This window comes from Lytechinus pictus, chromosome 10, assembly GCF_037042905.1.
Source record: "Lytechinus pictus isolate F3 Inbred chromosome 10, Lp3.0, whole genome shotgun sequence".
NCBI classification, from domain to species: Eukaryota; Metazoa; Echinodermata; class Echinoidea; order Temnopleuroida; family Toxopneustidae; genus Lytechinus; species Lytechinus pictus.
The window spans coordinates 26002230-26025631 of record NC_087254.1 but is presented as its reverse complement, the minus strand read 5'-3'; the positions used below and the strand labels follow the sequence as shown (position 1 = coordinate 26025631).

Sequence of the window (23402 nt, the reverse complement as noted above, 5' to 3'; positions counted from 1 at the left end):
TGATTTGTGAAGTCATATGTGAGCAGCATTCCTACATAGCGAATGGTAAAAAATCAATGAAATGTTATTTTCTCAGAAAATTGAAAATGGTTTTCACTGTACCTTTTGTATATCAATAGACAAATCATTTTACACCCGTTCATGAATATAAAACAAAATTGAGTCATCAGGAACCATACAAAATTTGAAATTCATGCAATTTATATTACATAACACATGGGGCAGCTGCTCGTTTATGACGTCACAAATCCAAAACTTTGAACTCTAATAACTTTCTTACTCTTTTACGGATTTTCCTCAAACCTTCACCAATATTTTTTACTATTTTTTTCTGCTATTTTTACAACAAAGTTTTCTTCAGGGTGAACTTCCCCTTTAATCGTGATTGCAATCCTTTAGGTCAGACAAGAATGACCAGAGCTTTTTATCTTCATGATATCTATGGTTTTAAAAGAAGGGTACCATCATATGTTTAAGAATTATTTTGGCAAGCATGGTCTCTGTACGTTGCATGCCGCTGCGCTGGACCAGGTAGGTATTTCATTAAGCTGTTTCAAATGACTTTACGCACGACTGGTGATCCTTTCTTTTGCTAAATGATATATTATTATGTAGATGACTGAACACCAAAGAACATATTACAAGTTGCTAATAAAGTCGTGTGTAACATTACAAACAGCTTTATAAAACACCCACCTGCAGCTACGCGGTCTACTACTGGATGCTCTCGATCACAGTATACACCAAACCTCCATCATTTGTCATCTTTAGAGATAATGACTTTTATTTTGTCCAAAATGCTCAGGTATTGTTGAATTTACACTAGGAAGACATTCGGTATACCTTGCAGTCTGTTAGAAGCAAACTTCTTCTACCTTCGACAAAATTAATTCATCCCTTTAAAAATCCTTTTTACTATCACCACATGAAATAGTATCCATTTACACACATAAACAGCTGCTCATATTTACTGAGACTTAAACTGCCATTGCACATACGGCCACCGAGTACCGGCTCTTGTTTCTCGTCAATATGATCATCTAGGAATATTCAGTCCAAGAAGAAGATATTTGAGAAATGACTACTGCATAACCTCTTCACCTCCTCTGTAATAGAAAGAAAACAAAAGAGGAAGATTTAATTCTTTGCTCAAATACTCATCTTTTATCACATTATTTTGCTAAGAGGGGGACTGACTTCTTTAGTTGTCCTCAGATCAGCATGGATCCAGTAAAAACCCAATGAGGCCCATGTTTAGTACTGAAATCACTTTTATTCCTACAGATAGGGGCTACAATAGACCGGAAGTTCAACTTTACTACTTATACCATTATTTGTTACTTCAAACAATAGTGTGTGACAGGTTTGAATGTTTATATAATTTGTTATTGAGATTTTCTCCAATACCAGATCATAAACATATCGTGTAATGTATGCAAAACTTTGAACAATCACTTACCATTGATTTCTATAAGATTTGAGTTCTTCTGGTTAATGACTACATAGAATTCCCTTTGGTCTGACTTCTTACCGACAACCCAACAATCTGACATGGTCCTCATTAATGTCTCGCCTCCCTCCTCAGACCTAGGTCAAAATAGAGCCATCAATACAGTAAAGTTGCAGTTTACTTTAAGGAGAATTTGACCTTCATGTATGAGCTTGACCTTTGAACTCATGGCTCTACGATTTATTCAGGTATGATAATAACACATTGTTCTTTTATAGCATAGAACACATACATTTATCAAGAAAGCATGTCCCTTTTCATATGAATATTTATCTTTTAATTTCCACGCCGATGCAAAATTAGACAGTGAGTTCACCTGAATGAGACATGTATGCTACATGTAGGTATCAAATGACTATATTTCAAGAAAAATTTTATAGAATCAAGAAGTGTGTTCCAATTTGTTTGCTGCAGCATGAGCAAAAGCACCCAACATATGAAAGGAACTGGGATGAATAATGAATGCACAGAGACGTAGATTAAATTCTTTGTACATGTACATGTAACTATTAGCACAAAATCAAACATGTACATGTAAAGGGAGAATTCCATAAAATAATCAACATTCAACCCCCCATTTTTTTGCATTCTTACTGCCCTTTATAAACTGCTTACACCATGAAAAAATAAGCACATAACATCCTTTCATTTAAACAAGGTCCCCAATATAAGGGATTCAGATGTATAACGTCAACAGCAACAAATAAGTTTATCCAGATTTGCACAGAAAAAACACCATGACATCTTCCAACATGTCTTTTTGACAAGGGCTATGACATCACAATAAAATCATCATGTCACGAGCTTGTCTCAATAATTTCAGATAATTACTTGAATGCTGAAGCATACAATCAGCATCGGAAGGGTGATTTATCCCCCCCCCCTCCCCCCCCCCCCCCCGGTCACATAAAGATGACATGCAATCAATTGTACAATTAATCATAACTGTAAAAGCCTTTGCCAAAATATTTACAAAATGGTACAATCATAATTAAAGAAAATAATTATACATGTGACTTTATATAAAGAGCCAAATTCCAAGTGCAAATAAATATATGAAGGAATGTTTAACAAAAAGATATAAGCTCAATATTTAGATTTTATTATTTTGGATACAATATGCCAGCACAATCATGCTCAATTGAACAACCGATTATATTTTCACATGTAATCAAAGGACACTGATTGTACATGTCTGTAAAAACCAACACAAATGCACATTTTTACACCACATCTAGGAGGATTTAGCTTACTTTTCAAAGTCTGCATTGATGTCTGCTATTAACCTGAGTGTCTCTGGATTGATGTTGGATACTAACGTCTTGCGATCATGGACGGTTGTCTTCTGAGCCAGGTTCATCTGATTAAAGTAGACAAACTTGAATTCTTGTCCTGACGAACTAAAGCACAAAAACACCAGTTTAATTTATGGTCATTAAAAAAAAATCAGTATTCAAGACAAAAGAATTTATATCTCAACAATCTTTCAGCCTGCAGTTCCACACTTCTACAACATTCCATCTCAATTTTACACAATGCACTTATAGATAAGGTACACACTACAAATATGCTTGATGGCCAGTATCTCACAGATTACTAACAAAGTTGCTTTCATGGTCGTTTATGTTCTCGAGGGTAACCTCAGAGCTAATGCATGCACAGATCATTCAATTTTATTGAAATACCCTCAAATGACCTAAAAACGAAAGCTCCTTAGATTCATCAACACTACCACCAAGGCATCTCCACGTCATCATCACAACCTACACAATCATTATCATCACCCTCATCATTAAAATCATCAACATTTAGTAATTTCAAAGTCACAGGTATCAACATCATATTCATGTTCATCATTGCCATCATAAATTGAATAAGCAGAATTCGCCATCAAATAGACGGTCGGTTACCAATATCATCAGTGGGTGATTTCAAGTTCAGTGTTTACCATTTGGTGTTGGTTTTAGGTCAATTTTTACATGATTATAACACCAAACATAAAATGAAGATGGTCCCTAAAAGTCACTCACTAGTTGTTGAGATGTCAATAATGTGATCTGAATCAGTTTTACAAACTCTGAGTAAGTTTAGGAGCAAAGGAGAGCAATCAAAATTTCAACATCAACACCAAAGCCAACACCGGACTTGAAATCACCCATTATTATGATCATAACTGTATTAAAAAACCTGTGTACCTTAATAATTACAAACCTTGTTCTCCTATTTGCATACTGTTCTCCTATATCTGATGCTAGACTGCTGAGTTGTGGTCCTAGAGAACTATCTACATTCTGATACCATTCATGAGCGGGAAGTTGGGAACCTACAAAAATAATTTGAAATGCCCATTAGGATAACTCCATTCATTTTTATTTATCGTGTATACATGAAGATTTCTCTTACATGTACATCCCTTTTTATCTTGGAAGATCATTTTCGTTACAGACATTTGCTTCTTTATATATTGGTATTCATCCATTGGTATTCATATACTCTTTGACTGTGTATCATCAACATTTATGCCTCTGTCACTGCCAATTCAGAAATACATTACATTTTGAACTTCTAAAATGTAGCATGTTACAAGGTTGGGGCTCAATTACATTCGAAATACATTCCTAATTACATTCCAGAGATGATCCAGCTACTAACCAGCTTCAAATTAACATTACAATAATCTGCTCAAGCCAGCCCAATGAAAAGTTATTTGGTCATTAGCTGGCTTAAGCAGGTTATTGTAATGTTAATTAGAAGCTGGTAAGTAGATGGATCATCTCTGGAATGTAATTAGGAATGTTTTTGAAATGCAATTGAGCCCAACCCTGGGCCGTGTTATCTTCATGTAAATTTATAAATTTGGCCACGTTACTTTTAGGTCTAAGTCTTGTACAAGAATTTTCTTTTTCTACTTTTGTGACCTTTGACCTTGTGGGACCCCAAACTCTCATCAGAACATCATAAACCACAAATGCACATAGGGGCCAAGTTGTTCTGTGAGAATGTTCCGTTTTGTTTCAGAATTTGATCTATCAAATTGTTCTTTAAAATGCTAGAAATCAATTCGCGTCACTGATGATATCTATAGTCAACCATTGCTGAAAAGAGTGAATATTATTTGAGAGTTCTGTGTCAAGGCTTATGAAAGCAAAAAAAAAGTAATTACCTTCAACCATCAGACATATTGTTGCACTCATTGCCTGAGAACAAAGCAAAGAATAATCAACAATTAATACAAGAGTCCAATGATAGCATTTTCCCCGCCAACATTTAAAACTAGACTGTATTTGTTTCTATGTTCACACTGATGTCAAGACAAAGATGAGATACATGTAGTTTCTCCTGACCGCTTATCCTTTTTTATGACAGACAGTTCACACTTCTCTCAGTGATTCAGAGTCTGTCTCTGAGCTGTAAATGAAATATGCCAATATTCACAAAATATTCCAATAACTTTGTTATTTGTTATTTGATAAAAATTTCAGCGTTTCGCTCAGTGAATTTCACTCTGTTCATTTAGATATAATTTCTTTTAGCTTTTAGTACCCCTTTAATGTCATCACAAACACAGCATTGCACAGCAATCATATTCTGCAGGCACAGATCTTTGCTTATTGTATGGTGCATAATGAAGGATCCAAAGTAATGAGGCATAAGAATAGGAGTCTAGTCTCCATCCTAGACATGGTATCATTTGTGTCAAGTTTGAATCTGTACTTGCAGACTAGCTAGATCGTTCAAGCCACCAGTGCATGCAAGAGATATCAAGAAGGGAGGAGGTACAACTCTGACAGTGCCTGGTGAAAACCATCTTTCTGATGGAAATGCCATTTTAGCTCAAGCATCTTGCCTTTATACGAATTGGACTGAAAAATAAACTACATACCCGGTAAACTATAAGGAACAGTTCTTCTGTATGGTCGTCTTTTGTAATATGAAGTTTAGGAACCTTGTTCTCTGATGACGGATCTGATAAGTTCTGAGGACCCATTACAAACCTGACAAATCAAACAAACAGTAATCATTAATGTCAAATATTCAACTGAAATTCTACCTTACACATAATTTCATAAAATAATCGCCCATTTCAATATCCCAGGTGGCTATCCTTATATATCTTCTATTTCTTGAATGGGATTGAATGAAATTTATGTTTATTACTGCCTAAGAAAAAAGGATAGTCTAGACATCATTGGGCATTTTGTGAATCTTGAATCATCATTGTAATGATGATTGCAATTCGTCTTTAGAATCATTGGACCTTTCACACGCTCACTCGAAAAATGTGATTTGAATTTCAATTCCCGAGCGAAGGCGGTATGTGTCCTTGGTGACTTGTCAATTAAAGCACTGCATCGCAAATACAAACTACGATGAGTGCATGACGATTGTACATGTATTATCTACAGAAGCGCTTGAAAGGTCATGTAAGCTCCGCCCCCAAAAGATGTTTTGGAGGTCAAGTCTTTCACACGCTAATTTCGTACCGTAATTTGAGTGAACCTCAACTGGACTTCACCTCCAGAGTAGAATTTGAATTTGTGATTCTACCAGTAATAATGTTCTAGTTTGGTTTCACACATGCTAAAAATTCGTCATTAGCCTTGTTTTTCACTGGAATCATTCAAATTACGATTTTCTTATCGTGAGAAAGGGCGGAAAATAATATATAACTCACTACTAATGGATTTTTCTAAACCTCCTGACAATGTGAAAAATGGTCACTACAACAGAACGTTACTTCTGTAATTTGGGATTAAAGTTGGCCAGTCCATTGAAGCACACTTACCCTCACATTATTGTGGGAAGGTGACAAAAAGAAGATTAAAGCTCAATAAAGTTTTCACAAAAGGTGTCATCAAATTCTCTCCAAACTTGTCACACTAATTAGGCACATCCTGTTCTTCATTATAAAGAAGAAGTAGTGCAAGAGCACACTCAGTCTTTAATTCACTGGAGTTCAATATTTGATTTTTAGTCAGAACAAATTGCAACACAATAAAGAAAAATATGAAATATGGGGCTAATCAAAATTAGAAATACAGCCTTTGGCATTTGTTTGGTAATATTTCTAAAGAACATATTATACTCTTTCAGGAAATACAACAAAATATGATTTAATCATTCTTTCCTCCTACTGAAAATCACTTGGTACAATTTTTTGTGGGTTTGCCGTGCCTGGTGACGAATGGCAGTCTGACCGAATGAGTAGTAGACCATTGGACAAAATGGAAAATACACCAAAGTGACAGTTGACCAAGTGCCTGTTGCAAAAACAGTTGCATTTCAATGCAATTTTTCAGAAATCAGGTGCAAGTCCTTAATACATGTGTCTGATTGGATCAAGATCAGGTTGCTCTTGATTTCTGGAGTTACTGTACATTTGATTGCAAAACTTTCTACAATGGGCCCCCAGGTTGTGCAGCTACGAATCCCATGATGGTGGTAGATGATCCGTTGGTAGACCAAGTGGATATGAACCTGGTAAATTCCCAGATTGAGCAGGATTGGAAGGAGACATATATACACTTACTTTCCATAGTGATTTGCAGAAGAAGACTTTGGAGTTTCTTTTAGCTGTGAGATTGTCAAGAGAAATGATAATTATTGTGATTACAAATTATTATGATAAGACAATAAAAATTCATATTGATACTTAAACCCAGATTATATGTGCCAATACCACATCATCACATTAATATTATCAATGTACATCAGAGTAAACACTTTCAGAAGTTTACCCCTATTACTACCAATGTTATCTATTATTGTTTAACTGTATAAAACTGTACTGACTGCACAGAAACGATGTTAGTGCCAACAATGCGCCCCTGGGGGGGGGCAGTCAAATATATTGCTGTACACACGCGTGACCAAGTAATTTCCAAACACCCCCTATTAAACAAGTTTTTCTCTGTGTGCAAAATAACCCCTAAACAAGTTTTTCGCGGGCTTTATTTACACATTTTGGATCCTAAACAAGTTGTCGCCAAAATATGACCTCGGAGAAAAAGCTAGGGGAAAAAACATACCCTAAACACGTTTGGCTCGTTTAAAAAAAAATATACCCTAAATACGTTTGACCATTGACCAGTCTTTCAAAACCGCCCTTTTCCTTGATTATCAGTGTTTTTGATACCCTTAACGAGTCCACGCGCGGACCGCGTCCAAAACTGAAAAAATATCCCTTTAAACAAGCTTTTTTATTAAGCATGTATACAGCAATATATAGCTAATAGAGGCCTGTTACAACCGGCAATATGGCAGCGATGCCTAATGTTACAACAATGCATTACCTACACATTGATATAAATGTTTTGACATCACAATCCGAAAGATGTGACTGGGTTTACTGTTAGCACTCTGTTAGGCTTACGTTTCTGTGCGGCCGGAACTGTTCATTGGGCGCAAAAAACTCTGTGGGATTTGTGTGGGATGGCATGGAAAAAAGGTAGTGATTTGGGGGGTTGTTGGGAGTAGGTAATGATGGACAGCCACTGAGCACCAGAAGGAACAATAGACGTATTACCGACATGAGTAGTGGACGGTCTATTTACGCTGCATAATAAATCCTCTTCTGGGTGAGGTACTGGGTGCTCAGTTTATGACAGGATGCAACTATTGTGTCTGAGCAAAAACCACTGCTAGACTACAGCCAAAACAACACTACCATCCACACAGTTCTCCAACATATTACACTATCATTCCTAGGATTCCTACACACAAAGGACAGCTGGATCACAACAAGAGCATGAATATATTATTTGACATCAAAACTACTACTTTTTCCTCACTATACCACACAAACAGACAATTTCATGAAGCATTTGATGGTATAAATGCAAACTCACCTCTGTGTCTAAGGAAGATGGGAAGTGACTGGTCGTGAGGTATTTATAAAGAACTCTCATATCATCTTGCTCTAGACCACTCCTATTAAGAATACAATCATTAAGAAAGGAAAGACTAACTGCTTATTACACATGAGATACAGTCATGTAAAAAGGAGAAATGAGCCATTATTGCTAGGAAATATTTGGGAAGATAATTCATGAGTAAGATGATCTCTGAAGACTATAAAGTCCAATTCTCAAGAGACATGTATGGGTTTGATCATGGGGAGAAACATCATAGCACAGGATAAGCACTGATATCCCAATTCGCTTACACCCAAATAATATCAATAGAGATTAGAGATGATGGAGTTGACATCCCAGAGGAATGGCTTCCGACCGTCTGCCTGCATGCGCTCCCCCCCCCCCTCTTGCGTTAATGAAATTTATAATTTTTCAACCATGTACTCGGGAATCGCAAGCTTGGTCTCAAAAGATGCACAAGACTTGAAAGTAATGACGTTTTTAAGTAATGATATCCAAAATCATTGCCACACGTAAATGGATTTTCAAGGGGATCCTGGAATGAACAGCTACTTATTTTAGATTTAGACTAATTTCTATAGAAATGGCACTTATTCTGCATATCATATTGATATATCCCTTCATTAGTATTAAAACTAGTCGCAAGGTCTTTTTTTGTTAAGCATTATTTTCGAAAATGGAGAAAAAAAAAGTGCTTGCCGATAGAATACAAGCAATAAAAAAATTACATCCGTGGCTTTGTTGGCAAATCAAGAGCAATACTTTGTAAAACAAAAGTGATGTTAGTAAACATCCTTTAAACTCCATGCAGAACCAATGATTAATAAGTACTGGAAATTTGAAGTTAGTCTTCATATTATAAAACAATCTGGACTTTGCTTACCAGACTAACTGGTTGTTGTAGAGAAATGCAGTGTATTTGATCTGTGTGAAGGAAGCCTCTACCAGATTGATGAAGCACTGAATCCGGAGATAGGTGTTCTTATCTAACGGTAGAAACTGGATTCCATTGTGAACCTCAAGAATGTCGCTGGTTGATAACCTCAAATTGGAAAGATACTGTGAAATCAAACGAAGAACATTATGTGCTGATTGATTATCTCAATGAAATACAAATGGGTGACTATCATGTAAATAAAAATCTACATCCTTTGATCAGGGCCCTATAGTACAGATAATTACGAGAGATTCAAATCATTCATGATTGATCTAAATTTATGTAGTTAAAGGGGAATCCGGCCTTGGCCATAAGATGTTGTGTTGGAAAGGAGAAAAATAAATTTGACAGAATGGTGAAAGTTTGAAAGGAATCGGACAAGCAATAAGGAAGTTATAGCTGCTTTCAAATTGAGATCACTATTAAAGACTATGTAGATTTCAAATTGGCAACTGGGTAAGTAAATTATTACAAGGGGGGAAGGACAACTTTCGCATAGGCCATGTACTTAATAATCAGGAATTTGTGGCTTTCTCCTAAGTACCCATTCCCCTGGGGCTGTTAATCTAAATATAATCCAGGTAGTATATTATTTTATGTCCTCATGAAAGAAAAGTATAATTTGAAATAAAACTTTTGGGAAAAAATAACATTTTAGCAATTTTATTTATTGGAGTACATGAAAAAGTAGTCCTTGCCTTACATCACTATGACATCACATATGCAGCCAATTATAATTCTCCATGGGTATAGTGGCTACCAATATTTACAACTTATAAAAATTCATAACTTTCTTATTGTTTGTCCGATATTGTTCAAACTTTCACCTATCAACTTGTCTGATATTTCTTTTTCCTATAAAAACAAGTTTTCCCCATTAAATCAATCACAATTTGAGTTTGATTTAAATCATTGCAAATGTTGTATGACAGGGCCCAGAAAGCAATGCCTATAGTAATGATGCATGGTTATAATTCATTCAAAGCCATCTGTAAGTTACAAATGATTTTAAACACAACTGATGACCTTTTCTCGAGTGACAAATCAAATTTTTTATCCTTTGATTGCTATCAGCTAGAGTACACATTTAGATTAATATTCCTGTTGAGGATGAAATCTAGGCCAGCCTCAAGGCTACATTCAACCGGACTTGCCTTCGCTTTGGCCCAAGTCACGGGTACAGAATCTATAGGAGGTTTCTCCAGCAGCCTCATGACTTAGAAGTACTGGCTTTGACTACATCCCTTATGCTTGTAGTTAACAAGCATCCAAATGCAAAGTTTATCTTTTGTCAAAATTTTAATTCCAGTAATAAGAAATTCAGAATATGGGCCACAGAATTTCATGCATGTATCTTGAGCAGGCATTTCATGAAAGTAAAGCACTGATTAAAATTGTCAGTTCTGTCGATTTCAGAGCAATCCTTGGTTTTGATTGGCTGAGAAGCACTGGTTCCAGACTGTTACTATGGTAACAGCCATAGAATAAAAACTTGTCAGTGCTGAAAAGCTTCATGAATTGGTGCCCTGGGATCATTTCATGAAAAAGTTTTGTCTGTGATTTTCACCAACTAATTAGTTCTCAACCAATCAGAATCAAGGATTTACAGTAACTTATAACAACAATCAGAGGAAATCACTATACTATCTTTTTGATAATATGGTACCCTGGACAGTGGACTTACCCTTGAGAAGAAGTGACATAGTCTCTGTTTGAGCTCCTCCACCCCGTGTTGATTCATAATGTCACCGAAAGTACCCATGAACAACTAAGGTGGTATCAAAATACAAAAAAATGAAATGAATTGGAAAGGTGTTTATTCTGAGAAAATAAGTAAGGCATATTTCAACCCATTCTCTTTCTTTCAATTTCCCTGAAAATTCAGCAAGTGGATACGATTTTGAAAACATTACATCTCTTGTCCTAGATTTTTCTGGCAACCTCACTTCGTACTTTGACATCACTAGCATACTCGAGCATGTACATGTACCATAGTAACTCAATACTAGGGACAGTGATTTTCCGCGATCGCGGAAAACGGACGGAATTCACGGAATCGGCCTTTTGAAACGGAAAATCACGGAAAACATGTTTTTTCTCAAAATGCACAAAATAGCAACAGAAATTACTCCCAAATCCTCAACAAACTACGAATATCACCTGGAAAAAACACGATCTCACTTTGCTACAACAATCATGACAATCAACACATCGTAACTACATGTACACTCGAGCCCCTCGATCGTATCTAAATTAGTTTACACTCACGTCCGCATATAAGGCAGAATACGGCCGTGTGTTGCTGCCCTCTGCGTTCGGTCATAATATCATGATCACGATGATTCAACAAATCCAAAATGGCGGATAGGCGGAAGTCGTCGACTAATCAAAACCATGTCCAAAAAGTCCCCAAATCAGTGATAAAATCTCATTTAACCATAAAATAATGCTAATAATATGAAAGGTGAGGATTTATTCATGTCGATTATGTTTCTCTAAATAGTTTTTGAGCTCGAATCTCTTTGATTAAAATGGATTTTAAAGCGATGTTCGTACATTGGTAGATGCAAATTTTGACCAGCACTAGCATTTTGACATCATTGCGTATTGGTTTTCTATGTAAACGGAATTGTCACTTTTTCATGTACACAAAGTCTATTGGGAAACGGAATTTCCGTTTTCAGACATGCTGAAACGGAATTTGAGATTTTCTGACAAGGAAAAGGCAATTTTTAGAAACGGAAAATCACTGTCCCTACAATACATGTACGACAGATTATGTTTTTTTAATGTTGTCATACAGTTGTATACATTTAAGATGACAAAAATCACCAATATTCGAGAGGGCCGAGAAGGACATCCAGACTTATGAAAAGGTATTTCAAATTATGTTGTTCAGTCTTTAAAGAAGTGATTACACTCAATGGAAATAAAAATAAAAATACAGAGCACTTCATGTAACATGATGGCATGTATTTGAACATGTAACACTGTATCAATTCCAACCTTTACATACTGTGTAAGGTAGTAGCACCTGGTAGTAAAAGATCTTATAGCTAGTAACAAATATTTCATGATCACAAACATTACCTTGAAGAGCTGATAAGCATGTTTGAGCACTGCAAGATAGACACTGTCTTGTACATCATCTTCATGGTATTCATGGAATGTTTTCCCATCTTTCACCTTCTCTGTGAAGGGTATGGTCACTGTCTGAATGATATATATAAAAAAAAAAGGAATCATGAAAAAAATGGTATGTAGTACTTTTTTTATTTTCCTGTCTGAATTCATAGGTGTCATCTTCAGTGAAGATTCCTTCTGGAAAACATGTTCCAATTGGTGGACCCCAACCTTAACCCCCCTTCCTTCCTTTATAAACCACAACAAAGGAAAAATATTTTTTAAAAGATAAGACACCTGTGTCAAAATTTCCATATGGGTGATCCTTTTTATGAGGGGGAGGGGGGATGTTGTCCAAAGAAATGTTGATGGGGAAAGTTACAAATGTGGTGACCCTTGAAAACTATCAAAGAATTTTTTTTTTCCTTTTAAACTCCATCCCTTAAGAATTCCTGACCCCCCCCCCCCCCTTATACAGTCGGAGAGATGCACAAAAGAGTCCAGTTAAGGGTAAATACTCGCCATAATAACCCAGAAATCCTCTTCTGGATGGAGGTATAATTGTCTGGTTTTCTGTGTGTGCATTGAATGACAAGGTTTGTCTGGATCAAATGTCCTATTGTAATAAACAAAAGAAAACGTATGATTATTAGTCCATTTTGATGTGCATAACGTTGTGCATTAAACTTTTTAAAAAAATTATGAAACACTGCTCTGGTTACTGAAACGTTCTTGTTTAGATTTTTCCAGTTTTGGTTGGAAATAGAATTTATGAATCTTTTTTAGAAAGTAAGCCATGGAATAATCATACTACCACAGGAATGGGTTTAATTTATGTCTTCCATGACCACTGACCTCATGACCTCTATCAAAATCCAATGGGAAAAAAGAAAGAAACTGAAAGGGGCATCAGTCTACAATGTCATTTTTTTGTCTACCAAAAGCTTGACAAAATAACGGTCATTGATCCCAAATGAAGGGATTTTATGGGTTGCATCACTCTCTTTTACAAATTTTACGGATCCATGCATATTATTATCTTGTATTCTCTGTCTATAATGGCTTCTTTGCCCTTTCCAGATAATTCTACAATTAATACCAGACTCCTATTCTGAAAATCTTAATTCTGTCTATCTTGTATAAACACAGATAAACATTTTCATAAATCTAAAAGACTGTATTGATCCGTAAGAAATTGTACACGTACATGTAGAATGACAACATCTACATGTAGACTATAAAAATAGGGTAAAATTCAACCAGGTAAACCAATATACACAACATGACTTACTCTGTGAACATGATGACTCCCATACACAGTCCTATATGCCTTGTTTGCATATCCAGAGGAATGTTGGATGGATGATAAAACATAATTTTTTTATGTTCCTAAAAGTTACAAAAGAGAGAAAACAGAGTTTGAGATATGAATAAACAAAGTCAGTTACACATTTCTCTGCAGAAGGTTGCAAAGGCATACACTGTAAAAATCCAACAATCAATATCATTTACCTTTGATCTGGGCCCCGTCTTACAAAGAATTGCGATTGATCTGATCAAACTCAACTATGGAAAGCCAGCAACGCCCACATCTAAAAATACATGTTTGTTCAAAAATATTTCTAGATATGATGTATTTTCATAAATTCATTTATTCTTGACAATTTGATGTGTTTGCCTTCGTGAAATGACATTTTGCAAATTTCCTGTAGAAAAAAATTATGACACTGATGGATTTCCATAGAGTTACGATTGATTGGATCAGTCGTAACTTTTTGGTAAGACGGGGCCCTAAGATTTATCCTTATCAATGATAGAATGGGTACTGCAGGTGGTTGTTTCATAGATTCCATGACATTTGGTCCGGCGACAATTGCTCCGATGGGAAATCTGCACATTAAGCCAAACATAAAACCTAATCTACAAAACTAAATGAACCATAATCATTATCTTTACATTATTCTGAACTAAAACTCTATTACAATTCCAACTCTTATACTACTGTATGCCTTCTGAGATATCAAGACCGGAGCAATTATCGCAGGAGCAATTGTCGCAGGAGCAAATGTCATGTCACCATTTCACAAAGATGTTCATTAAGCTATGCACAAGTGGAACATACACGTTCTTAGGTGACAGGACACCAACACCGTTCTGTCTATGGATGGGCAACAGAATTTTATATTTCCCCCTATGTGATTTTGCCCCTGTATGATGAATGCAGCAGAATCCAATCCAGTTGTTTTCAAACAAGATTTTGATACCAGATCCAAAATCCAACGAAATCCACTCAAAGTGAGCTTAAGTGTGTCCATAATTGGAAGATTTTGAAAGCTCATTTCAAGTTTCTCCACATTCACGGATCATAATAGGAGCCTGCTTCTTGATATTGTCCAGATTTTTTATCGCTGTCAAAACTCAAGTTGTTGAGGTTTGATGTGTGGTTGTGAAAAATCAACGCTCAGCAGAACACAATGCATAGTGAAGCCATAGATATAAGTTTGCATAATGAATTTCACGAATTTTTTTTAACGAGCAGTAAAGTTTACTCAAAAGATATGTAGGCTTATAAAAAAATGTGTGCACGTGTGCATGCGACATACAGCTGAGCAAGGTCCCGTCATGTTTATGTTATTTTTCAGCACATACATAAAGTAACTTTTTTTTGCTCCTTATTCTGTCACTTTTAAGTAGAGAAAATTTTCATTGTTTTAGGTGCTGAGGATTATCTTGATGTATCATTATGACAAAACTAAAAGCTTTCTATATAAATTACTGTCCTACCTTTATTAGTCAGAGTCTTTTAAGAGTCAGATCCCCATTTTGAGGTTTGTAAGGCCACCCCATCAAATCATAATTGAAGAGTGTTTCCCTGAGAATGTCAGGCAGCTAGGAGAGTAACATTGCTCTCGTTAGGCATTAGCAAATCTACTCTCCAATTCTAAACAGACCTGGAGCCGTATTCTGAAAATTGTCTCAAGACAAATATTCTTGTACCTTCAGAGTTACAATAAAATTTGTATTCTAAAACTTCTTTCATCTATTTTTGTAACTTTTCTTGTACTTTTCACTGAGCGTGCATGATGTCACAGCTAAAATATGCACATTTAATTGCTAAAAACGGTGCATTATTTCTCTGTGTGCAAATGCAAGATAACACATCGAAATCAAAGGTATTCTGAAATTTTCTGATATTTTTTAATGTTAATTTCTTTGAAAAAACCCCAAAAAATTATAAGAGGTAGAGGGCTATTGTAACTCCATGTTGCATGCTACATGTATATTAATCAGTCAACAATAACAATTTCTTGCTGGACAAGAACATCTTGATTTACAAGAGGAGACATTCCGAAGATATTACAGAGACGGATTAGACTAGTATAGGGACAGTGAGTTTCCGTTTGAAAAAATTGCCTTTCCGTTTCAGAAAATCTTAAATTCCATATTAGCATGTCAGAAAACGGAAATTCTGTTTCCCTGGCATAGACTTTGTGTACATGGAAAAGTGAAAATTCTGTTTAGACAGAAAATCAATACGCATTGAGTAGCAATGTCTGGATAGCACAACACTAGCGCTGGTCAAAATTTGTATCTGCCACTGTACCAAAAACGCATTAAAATCCATTCTAATCAGATCTATAGGGGTACACAAAATATTTTGGCAAACACATTTAACATGAATACGTCCTCACCTTTCACATTATTAGCATTATTTTACAGATGAATGCAATTTTATCAATAATTTTGGAGTTCTTTTTATATCGTTTTGTGAGCGGTCAACAATTTTCGCCTATATACGCCATTTTGGATTTCAAGACCCCGACATCGTGCTGTTACATCTTTGAACTTAAGAGGGTAGCAACACACGGCTATGTTGTTAAAATCAAACGATGTGCGCATGTGAATGTTTTCAATACGGAATGAATGAATGAACTTCATTGATCCTCCTTGAAAAAGTAACATATAACAAGATACACGTACATGTACAATTATATGCTAACGCATTTGTCGAAAACGTTTAAAAGCAACAAATATCGATAATTAAAGGAGTCGAGTGCAGTCACAATGTGTGGATTGTCATGATTGTAGCAAATTGAGATCATGTTTTGTGGGGTTATGTGGCTATTTAATATTTTGTTGAGATTTTGGAGTAATTTCTGTTGATCTTCTTTGTATTATGAGGAAAATATGTTTTCCGTGTTTTTCCGTTTAAAATGCCACTATCCGTTTAAAAAAGGTTGTTTCAGTAAATTACGTCCATTAGAGCGCCCTTTACAATAGTTATTAACGACGCGGCGAAATCGTTGGGTATTATGGAGTGTTCAAGGCGTTCCTTCTGTATAATTTTTATAGTGAAGTTTGTGCATTTTGTTGAATAGTGCTGTCTACGTCAGGTATGAGATCGAAATCACAGAGTGTCTTACGATCATAGAGATACATAAAATGTTTAATCATATATTTTATTTTATATATATTTTATAATGAAATAATTATTGACGTTTGACGAGGATAACCAACTGATCAGCTGACGAGTATGTGTATCACATGATCTGAAATCAGCTTTGATCGAGAGTGACGACTGACTACCAAGAAAATCAGAAAAGATGACTCAAATGTAACTTTCCCTTTTTTTTTTTTTATTTAACTTAGGATAACATTTCAATATGCACCCTCCAATAAAAATCAAAACAAGGCCTGCACCCTACTCGTATTTAGTGAGTATTTCCTGGGCACAGGAAATACCAACGCAAGAAATACAAACTGGCATATATGCGGTATTGTCGCCTATGATGTCAATACTTTTATGTGTTGACCTCATTGATACTAGGAGTGCTGTTGGTTTACCTAATCCACTCACACGTATTGCTAGGTTAGTATTATTATACTGGACCTAATCATGAGCATAAAATAAACTAATGTCACTGCTTGTAATGATGGTTGATGATAAAACATTTTGCGTTAGAGAGAAAATAGGGGACGTCTTTATTATTCAATATCAAAGAGTTACAGAGGAAATTTTCAGAATACAGATTTTAGATAATTTTAGCATACATTAAGACAATTTTTAGAATAGATCGATTTCAGCCTATCGTTAGATGTCTAACGTTATCCCCCTGGGCCCACTCAAGGGTTCATTACATGTACATGCCGCCGCGCACAGAAAAATCAAGCCATAGAAGTCATGCGTTGTGGACACCAGAAGTGGGGTCGCAGCACGCGCGACCCACTAGTAAGAAATCCACTGCCAAACGCGGTTCATAGTGCGAGGTTAGAAATTGTTCGCAAATGTCATGGCAAATGGGTGATCTGCCGCAGGCAAATATAGGGACAGTGATTTTCAGTTTAAAAAAATTGCCTTTTCCGTTTCAGAAAATCTCAAATTCCGTTTCAGCATGTCAGAAAACGGAAATTCTGTTTCCCCATAGACTTTGTACACACGGAAAAGTGACAATTCCGTTTGAATACACATTGAATAGCAAAATCACAACACGTACACTCGCACTGGTCAAAATTTGTATCTGCTACTGTACCAACAACACAATAGAATCCGTTCTAATCGGATCTATGCAGGTGCATAAAATATTTTTACAAACCCATTTAGCATGCATACATCCTCACCTTTCACATTATTAGCATTATTTCACGGTGAAATGATATTTCATCGATAATTTTGGGGTTTTTTGGACATCGTTATCATCAGTCAACGGCTTTTGCCAATCCGCCATCTTGGATTTTAAGACCACGATATCGTGCTGTTACATCTTTAAACGTAGAGGGCAGCAACACACGACCGTGTAGTTGAACGATATGTGTGCATGCGAAGCCCAACCCGGCCGGCCGGGTACGGGTGCGGGGTAAAATCGAGTGTGCTGATGTCGAGTGCAGTCACGATGTGTGAATTGTCATGATAGTAGCGAAGTGAGATCGTGTTTTCTGGGGTTTTGTGGCCATTTAATATTCTCATTTTGTTGTGATTTTGGAGTAATTTCTGTTGCTATTCTCTGTATTTTGAGGGAAAATACATTTTCTGTGATTTTCCGTTTGAAATGCCACTTTCCGTTTCAAAAGGCCATTTCCGTGAATTCCGTCCGTTTTCCGCGATCGCGGAAAATCACTGTCCCTACGATGACGTCGAGATCGAAGGCCGACATGGACATGGCTAGCCTGGAGGCTTCTGGGGAGTAAAATTATTTTGGAGTCTTTTGTTATCGATACCAAGATACCACACGCATGTAGAGCTGCCAATTTAGATTTAAGAAATACTTGAATCGGCCGATAAATATCACAAATCGTAAAATACTTGCTTCGGTCGATAAATATCATAAATATTGCTTAATATTTATCGACTAAAACAAGTATTTTACGATTCGTAATATTTATCGGCCGATTCAAGTATTTCTTAAATCTAAGACTTACTAACTGACTAAGTTGGCAGCTCTACACTCGTGTGGTATCTTGGTATCGATAACAAGACTCCAAAATGGCGACGTAAACAGATTGGTAAGTAAACGCTCGTGCTCTTGTTTTTTTCAAATTAAGTACTATTTATTTAATCATATAGGGACCGTTATTAAAATCGGGGGGTAAATACTGTTTTGGCCCATTTATGTTAGTTTGGGCTCAGTCAAAACGTAAAGGAAAACGTGTGATTTAGGTTTACTTTCACCATGGGATTCCTATACCTATACAGGGAGTTAAGGCATGCCGTCCCAGGCTTCATGGGGAGTAAGCCTACGTAGTAAATAATTTTACTCCCCAGAAGCCTCTAGGCTAGACATGGCCATGGGTCATGGCCGAAGGCAAATCAAGAATCACTTGTTCACTGCAACCACCCTGCCTGTGGGGAATCTACAGGTTGGACTATGGCATGCCAATGCTGTACAGAGCACACACTTTAAAAAATGATTAAAATATCACTTTTGTGACCAAAATTACTAATTTCCATACAGTTGCAATTTATTTTTCATTTGTAACTTGGGAATAATTTTTGTATTCACTAGAGCGCTCAAAAACTTGAATTTTGGGCATATTTTTGTGTACGCCCTCTATCGGTGGAAAATAACAGAGCTGACAACCTTGTGCAAGCAAAAAAAGGAATCATTATGGCCAAAAAAGGGAATTTCCAACAAAAAAAAGGAATGTGTTAAAACGAACCTTAAAACCACATGCGACAAACATCCAATGCAAAAAGTATGTATGCAGTGAACAATTTAAAAAAAGTTAATCTCTAGGCCTAGTCTGGGCTAAGTAACGGAGTGTTACAAATTGGACCCTTAGTCTTGGGCTGTTTGATATAATCTACCAACTTTAATTAAGTCAGTAGCAGGGCTTGAATTAAGAATTGAGAGGGGCAAGGCCATTTTTAAATGGGCACTTTCAGCTTGGGGCAACCGGCAAAGTGGCCTTGGATGCCCCAAAATTTCAAGGGGTATCAAGGCCATTCTAAAGGGCATGAAGGCCACTTTTATTCTAGGCAAATTTTTCTAAAAATGACAAGTAGGCCTTTCATTTTATAGTGCAACCTACTCCGGCACTTATCAAAGTGAAGATCTGTCGAGAAAAAATTCTTTCAGGGGCACCAAAATCAGTTCTGGTGAACATTTTTAGGGCTCCATTTTTCTGGGGCTTCCTTTCCACTTCTAAAATAATTCTTTGTTTTATGTTGAGTTTCCTGACAAAACTACCAAATTGTAGACTAAGAGAAATAAAAAAAAAAGTTGACATCAATTCAGACTTCTCTTCCCAAGTAACATTGTTTTTGCCAAACAGTACCCTTTAAAATTAAAGTGTCATAAAATGGAAGTGTACATGTAACATTCCACAAATATAGAAAAATTATTCATAAATCAATCTAATCTAAAATTCAAATAGATCTATAGATAAGTTGAAATCATTCCACAAAAGTCCCATCGTAAATCACTTCACGATGTGCACAGCTCAGCCTCAATCACACTGCACGCACACTCAATCATCCCCAGCAGTGACAGCACTATAGAGCAGACATCTAGGCCGCCAGAACCGGGGAAGAAATCTTCCCATTCCTGCTAAACTGAATGCTAAAGTGCCGACTTTTTTAATGAATTCCAAAGGCAGTAGGACATCTCTCTAGTATAAATCATGTGAAACTATCAATAAATGTTGAATATCACCCAGAATTATTACTTCAGGGGACAATGAAGAGCTTTCCAGGTCTTTTCAAAGCCGAATTCATCGTATTTGTTTGATACGAGTTGATGAAAATTAACCAGACAGTCCCGTTATCCGAAGGGAATCGATATTAATCAATTCAAGAAAATAGCCTCAAAATTTAATTTCTTTATCACTACAATTAATTTTAAAGTATATGAAAAATATCTTTTGATGATTCAATCTTTAATATATATGATGAGTATTTTTGTAAAATTTTGCAAATGGAATAATAATTTCCCTCAAACCTCCAAATCCCCCCTCCATTACAAATTGACTCTTCTCTTACTACATTTGGGGAATTACCCTACCCAATTCATCGTACTCCTCGCTCTGCGCTGCAAGAACAAACGTTGGCTCCACTCACCTGAAGAGTGTTGGCCCGTGCTTAAAGACAATGTATTAGCAGTAACGTTAGATCTAACATTCGGCGGAAATCTGATTTTCGGATCGTTTTTTTGTACATAAAACATCACTTTAATTATAGGAAAGAAATTACATGCAAATTTAAGATAAAATATATAAAATTCAGAGATATTGTACCTTAGACCGCAGTTACTGTTATTTCCTTTCAAATGATGATCAAAACATAATCATCCTCGATCCTTTCATTTGTCATCGTAAGTTGCCATCTTGGATAACGTCATCATCCTTACAGACGTATTTACCAGTCGCTATACATCGCGATTCGTACCATGCATGCCGCTCGCATATTCAACTAATGTACATGTACGTGCACGCTATCAAATTATTAAAGTGCGTTGGAAAACCGGCTGGCGGGCGACTACGCACGAGCAAGTACCAGGCTCATCTAGCACTCCACATACATTATCAAAATTGTCAAAAAACGTAATTTGAAAAGAAAAACCATAATGCCGTAATTTGAATGAAAAAACGTAATGATTACGGCAAAAACGTAATGGTTGGCAGCTCTGAAATAATATAGCAAGAAAATTTTCATTTTTTGTCTCTATTTTTAATTAAGAAAAAAATAATTTAAAGAATCAAATTTACTAAAGGGCCAAGTTGTATGATGAATAGGTGTAATGGAAACTGTCAGTGTAAAAAAATCAAGCATTTGTCCCAAAGAAAAAGAGAAAATAAGCCAAACATTGCCATCCTTATTTTGCCACACATGGACTGAGATATAACTGAGAACAAGGTTATATCTAACCCAGGGAGCTCCCGCCCGCACAGCGGGCGGGAGCCCAGGGGCTTACCGTGTATTTTACCATAATCACGGGACTTGGGTGATTTATGGTCTAAATATTTCTCCAAATGAATTGTGAGAACAGAAATTATGCACTTACCACGATTATATGGATCGAAGGTCTAACGAGTGGCAGTTTCCTGACATCTGGGCACAAACTGGAACCTCAAAAAAACGAAAAGTTCTCTCCTTCTACCCCAGTCTCGATCGGCCATTTTGTTACAATTCATAACAAAAATGGCCGATCGAGACGGGGGTAGAAGGAGAGAACTTTTCGTTTTTTGAGGTTCCAGTCTGTGCCCAGATGTCAGGAAACTGCCACTCGTTAGACCTTGGCTTCATCCATATATAATCGTGGTAAGTGCATGATTACTGTTTTCATAATTCATTTGGAGAAATATTTAGACCATAAATCACCCTAGTCCCGTGAGTATGGTCAAATACACGGTAAGCTCCTGGGCTCCCGCCCGCACAGCAGGCGGGAGTTCCCTGGGTTAGGTTATAATATCATATTCATAACCTTGTTCATTGACATTGAATGAGTGTCAAGAATAGCAAAGGCAAAAAGCAAAGCCTAAATCATGTAAATGCAGCCGTTCCCGATCGCGATATTTAGAAAAGCAGTGGGAATATTGACCTCGAAATGTGACTGAGAGACTTGCCATGACATTTGTAAACAATTCCTGGTGGGGAAATTTGCTCGAAGTTGGCCGGTGCGAAACTGCATTAGCGCCCCACCGACGGCTACATCTTTCGGCAATAGCCAAGACAGCACCTCCACGGAATCAAGTTAATGGGACCACAGATTCTCACCAGTACTCGATTTATAATATACGGAGCAGTGCTACTGCTGCTAGCTAGTGCTAGCGACAGAAACACGGCCTCGGAAAGAACTTATTCTCACCTCTCCTTCTCTGCATTTTATATTTGTATTGTAGATGAAGAAATTTGAAAGGTTCACTATGCTCCGCTGAGAGGTCATTATTCCAGATAAGGTACTTTTTAGGTCTCTTTCTTCGACTTCGTCTTCGCGTATCACGTCCTTAATTCCTTGAACAAAAAGTTAGGATTATGGTGTCGTTAATTTTGTGGGATTGGAATATACAGTGCGTCCCAAAAAAAACTATACACTTTTGAAATGGCTGCCAAATAAAAAATGGAGCACTTTGCTGAAAAAGACTTACATATATGGAAAGCCAATAAAGTCAACTTTCAAATGACACCAAAAAGTTGGAAAACTATTCATGCTTGAGCGAGCACTGCCCACTGAAACAAAGGGTATGAAAATTAGGGTGGGCTGGAATTAGCCTTCCAATTTGTGTCAGTTTTTAAGAGGCAAATCCTTTTAAACTTGCAAAGTTAAGGGCGTTGTGATAAATTAATGATCAACCATGACCAGTTTTGGTTGCATAAGCAAATTTCATAAATTATGTAATTGAACTTTAATGCATTAGTGAGCATAAATTATACTTTTGGGGCAGCATTTCAACTTTATCATTTGGATCTCTTTTTTGGGCAGCATTTCAACTTTATCATGTGGATCTCAGCAATGTGTTCATG

At 36.5% G+C, this 23402-nt stretch overlaps 1 protein-coding gene across 1 annotated transcript; it reads right to left on the bottom strand.

Annotated features, from left to right (window-relative positions):
• Positions 1-753: 753 nt before the first annotated feature.
• LOC129269378 (vacuolar fusion protein CCZ1 homolog) lies at positions 754-22918 on the bottom strand. The gene is made up of 14 exons (XM_064105675.1): positions 22747-22918; positions 13737-13834; positions 12968-13061; positions 12413-12535; positions 11007-11090; positions 9269-9444; positions 8359-8440; positions 7041-7084; positions 5394-5505; positions 4674-4707; positions 3722-3833; positions 2764-2910; positions 1460-1587; positions 754-1106 (listed from the first exon to the last, which is right to left on the bottom strand). Exons 1-14 carry the CDS (start codon positions 22822-22824, stop codon positions 1051-1053), a joined length of 1368 nt encoding a protein of 455 aa, XP_063961745.1. The 5' UTR covers positions 22825-22918; the 3' UTR covers positions 754-1050.
• Between the last annotated feature and the right edge of the window lie 484 nt (positions 22919-23402).

Bases quoted from the DNA above. Each gene is read 5' to 3' on its own strand.
- LOC129269378 (XM_064105675.1), bottom strand. From the start codon at position 22,824: ATGACCTCTCAGCGGAGCATAGTGAACCTTTCAAATTTCTTCATCTAC. The intron at 11,091-12,412 runs GTAATGTTTGTG...ATACCACCTTAG, and splicing joins ATGCTTATCAGCTCTTCAAG to TTGTTCATGGGTACTTTCGG. The intron at 8,441-9,268 runs GTAAGCAAAGTC...TATTCTTAATAG, and splicing joins TACAACAACCAGTTAGTCTG to GAGTGGTCTAGAGCAAGATG.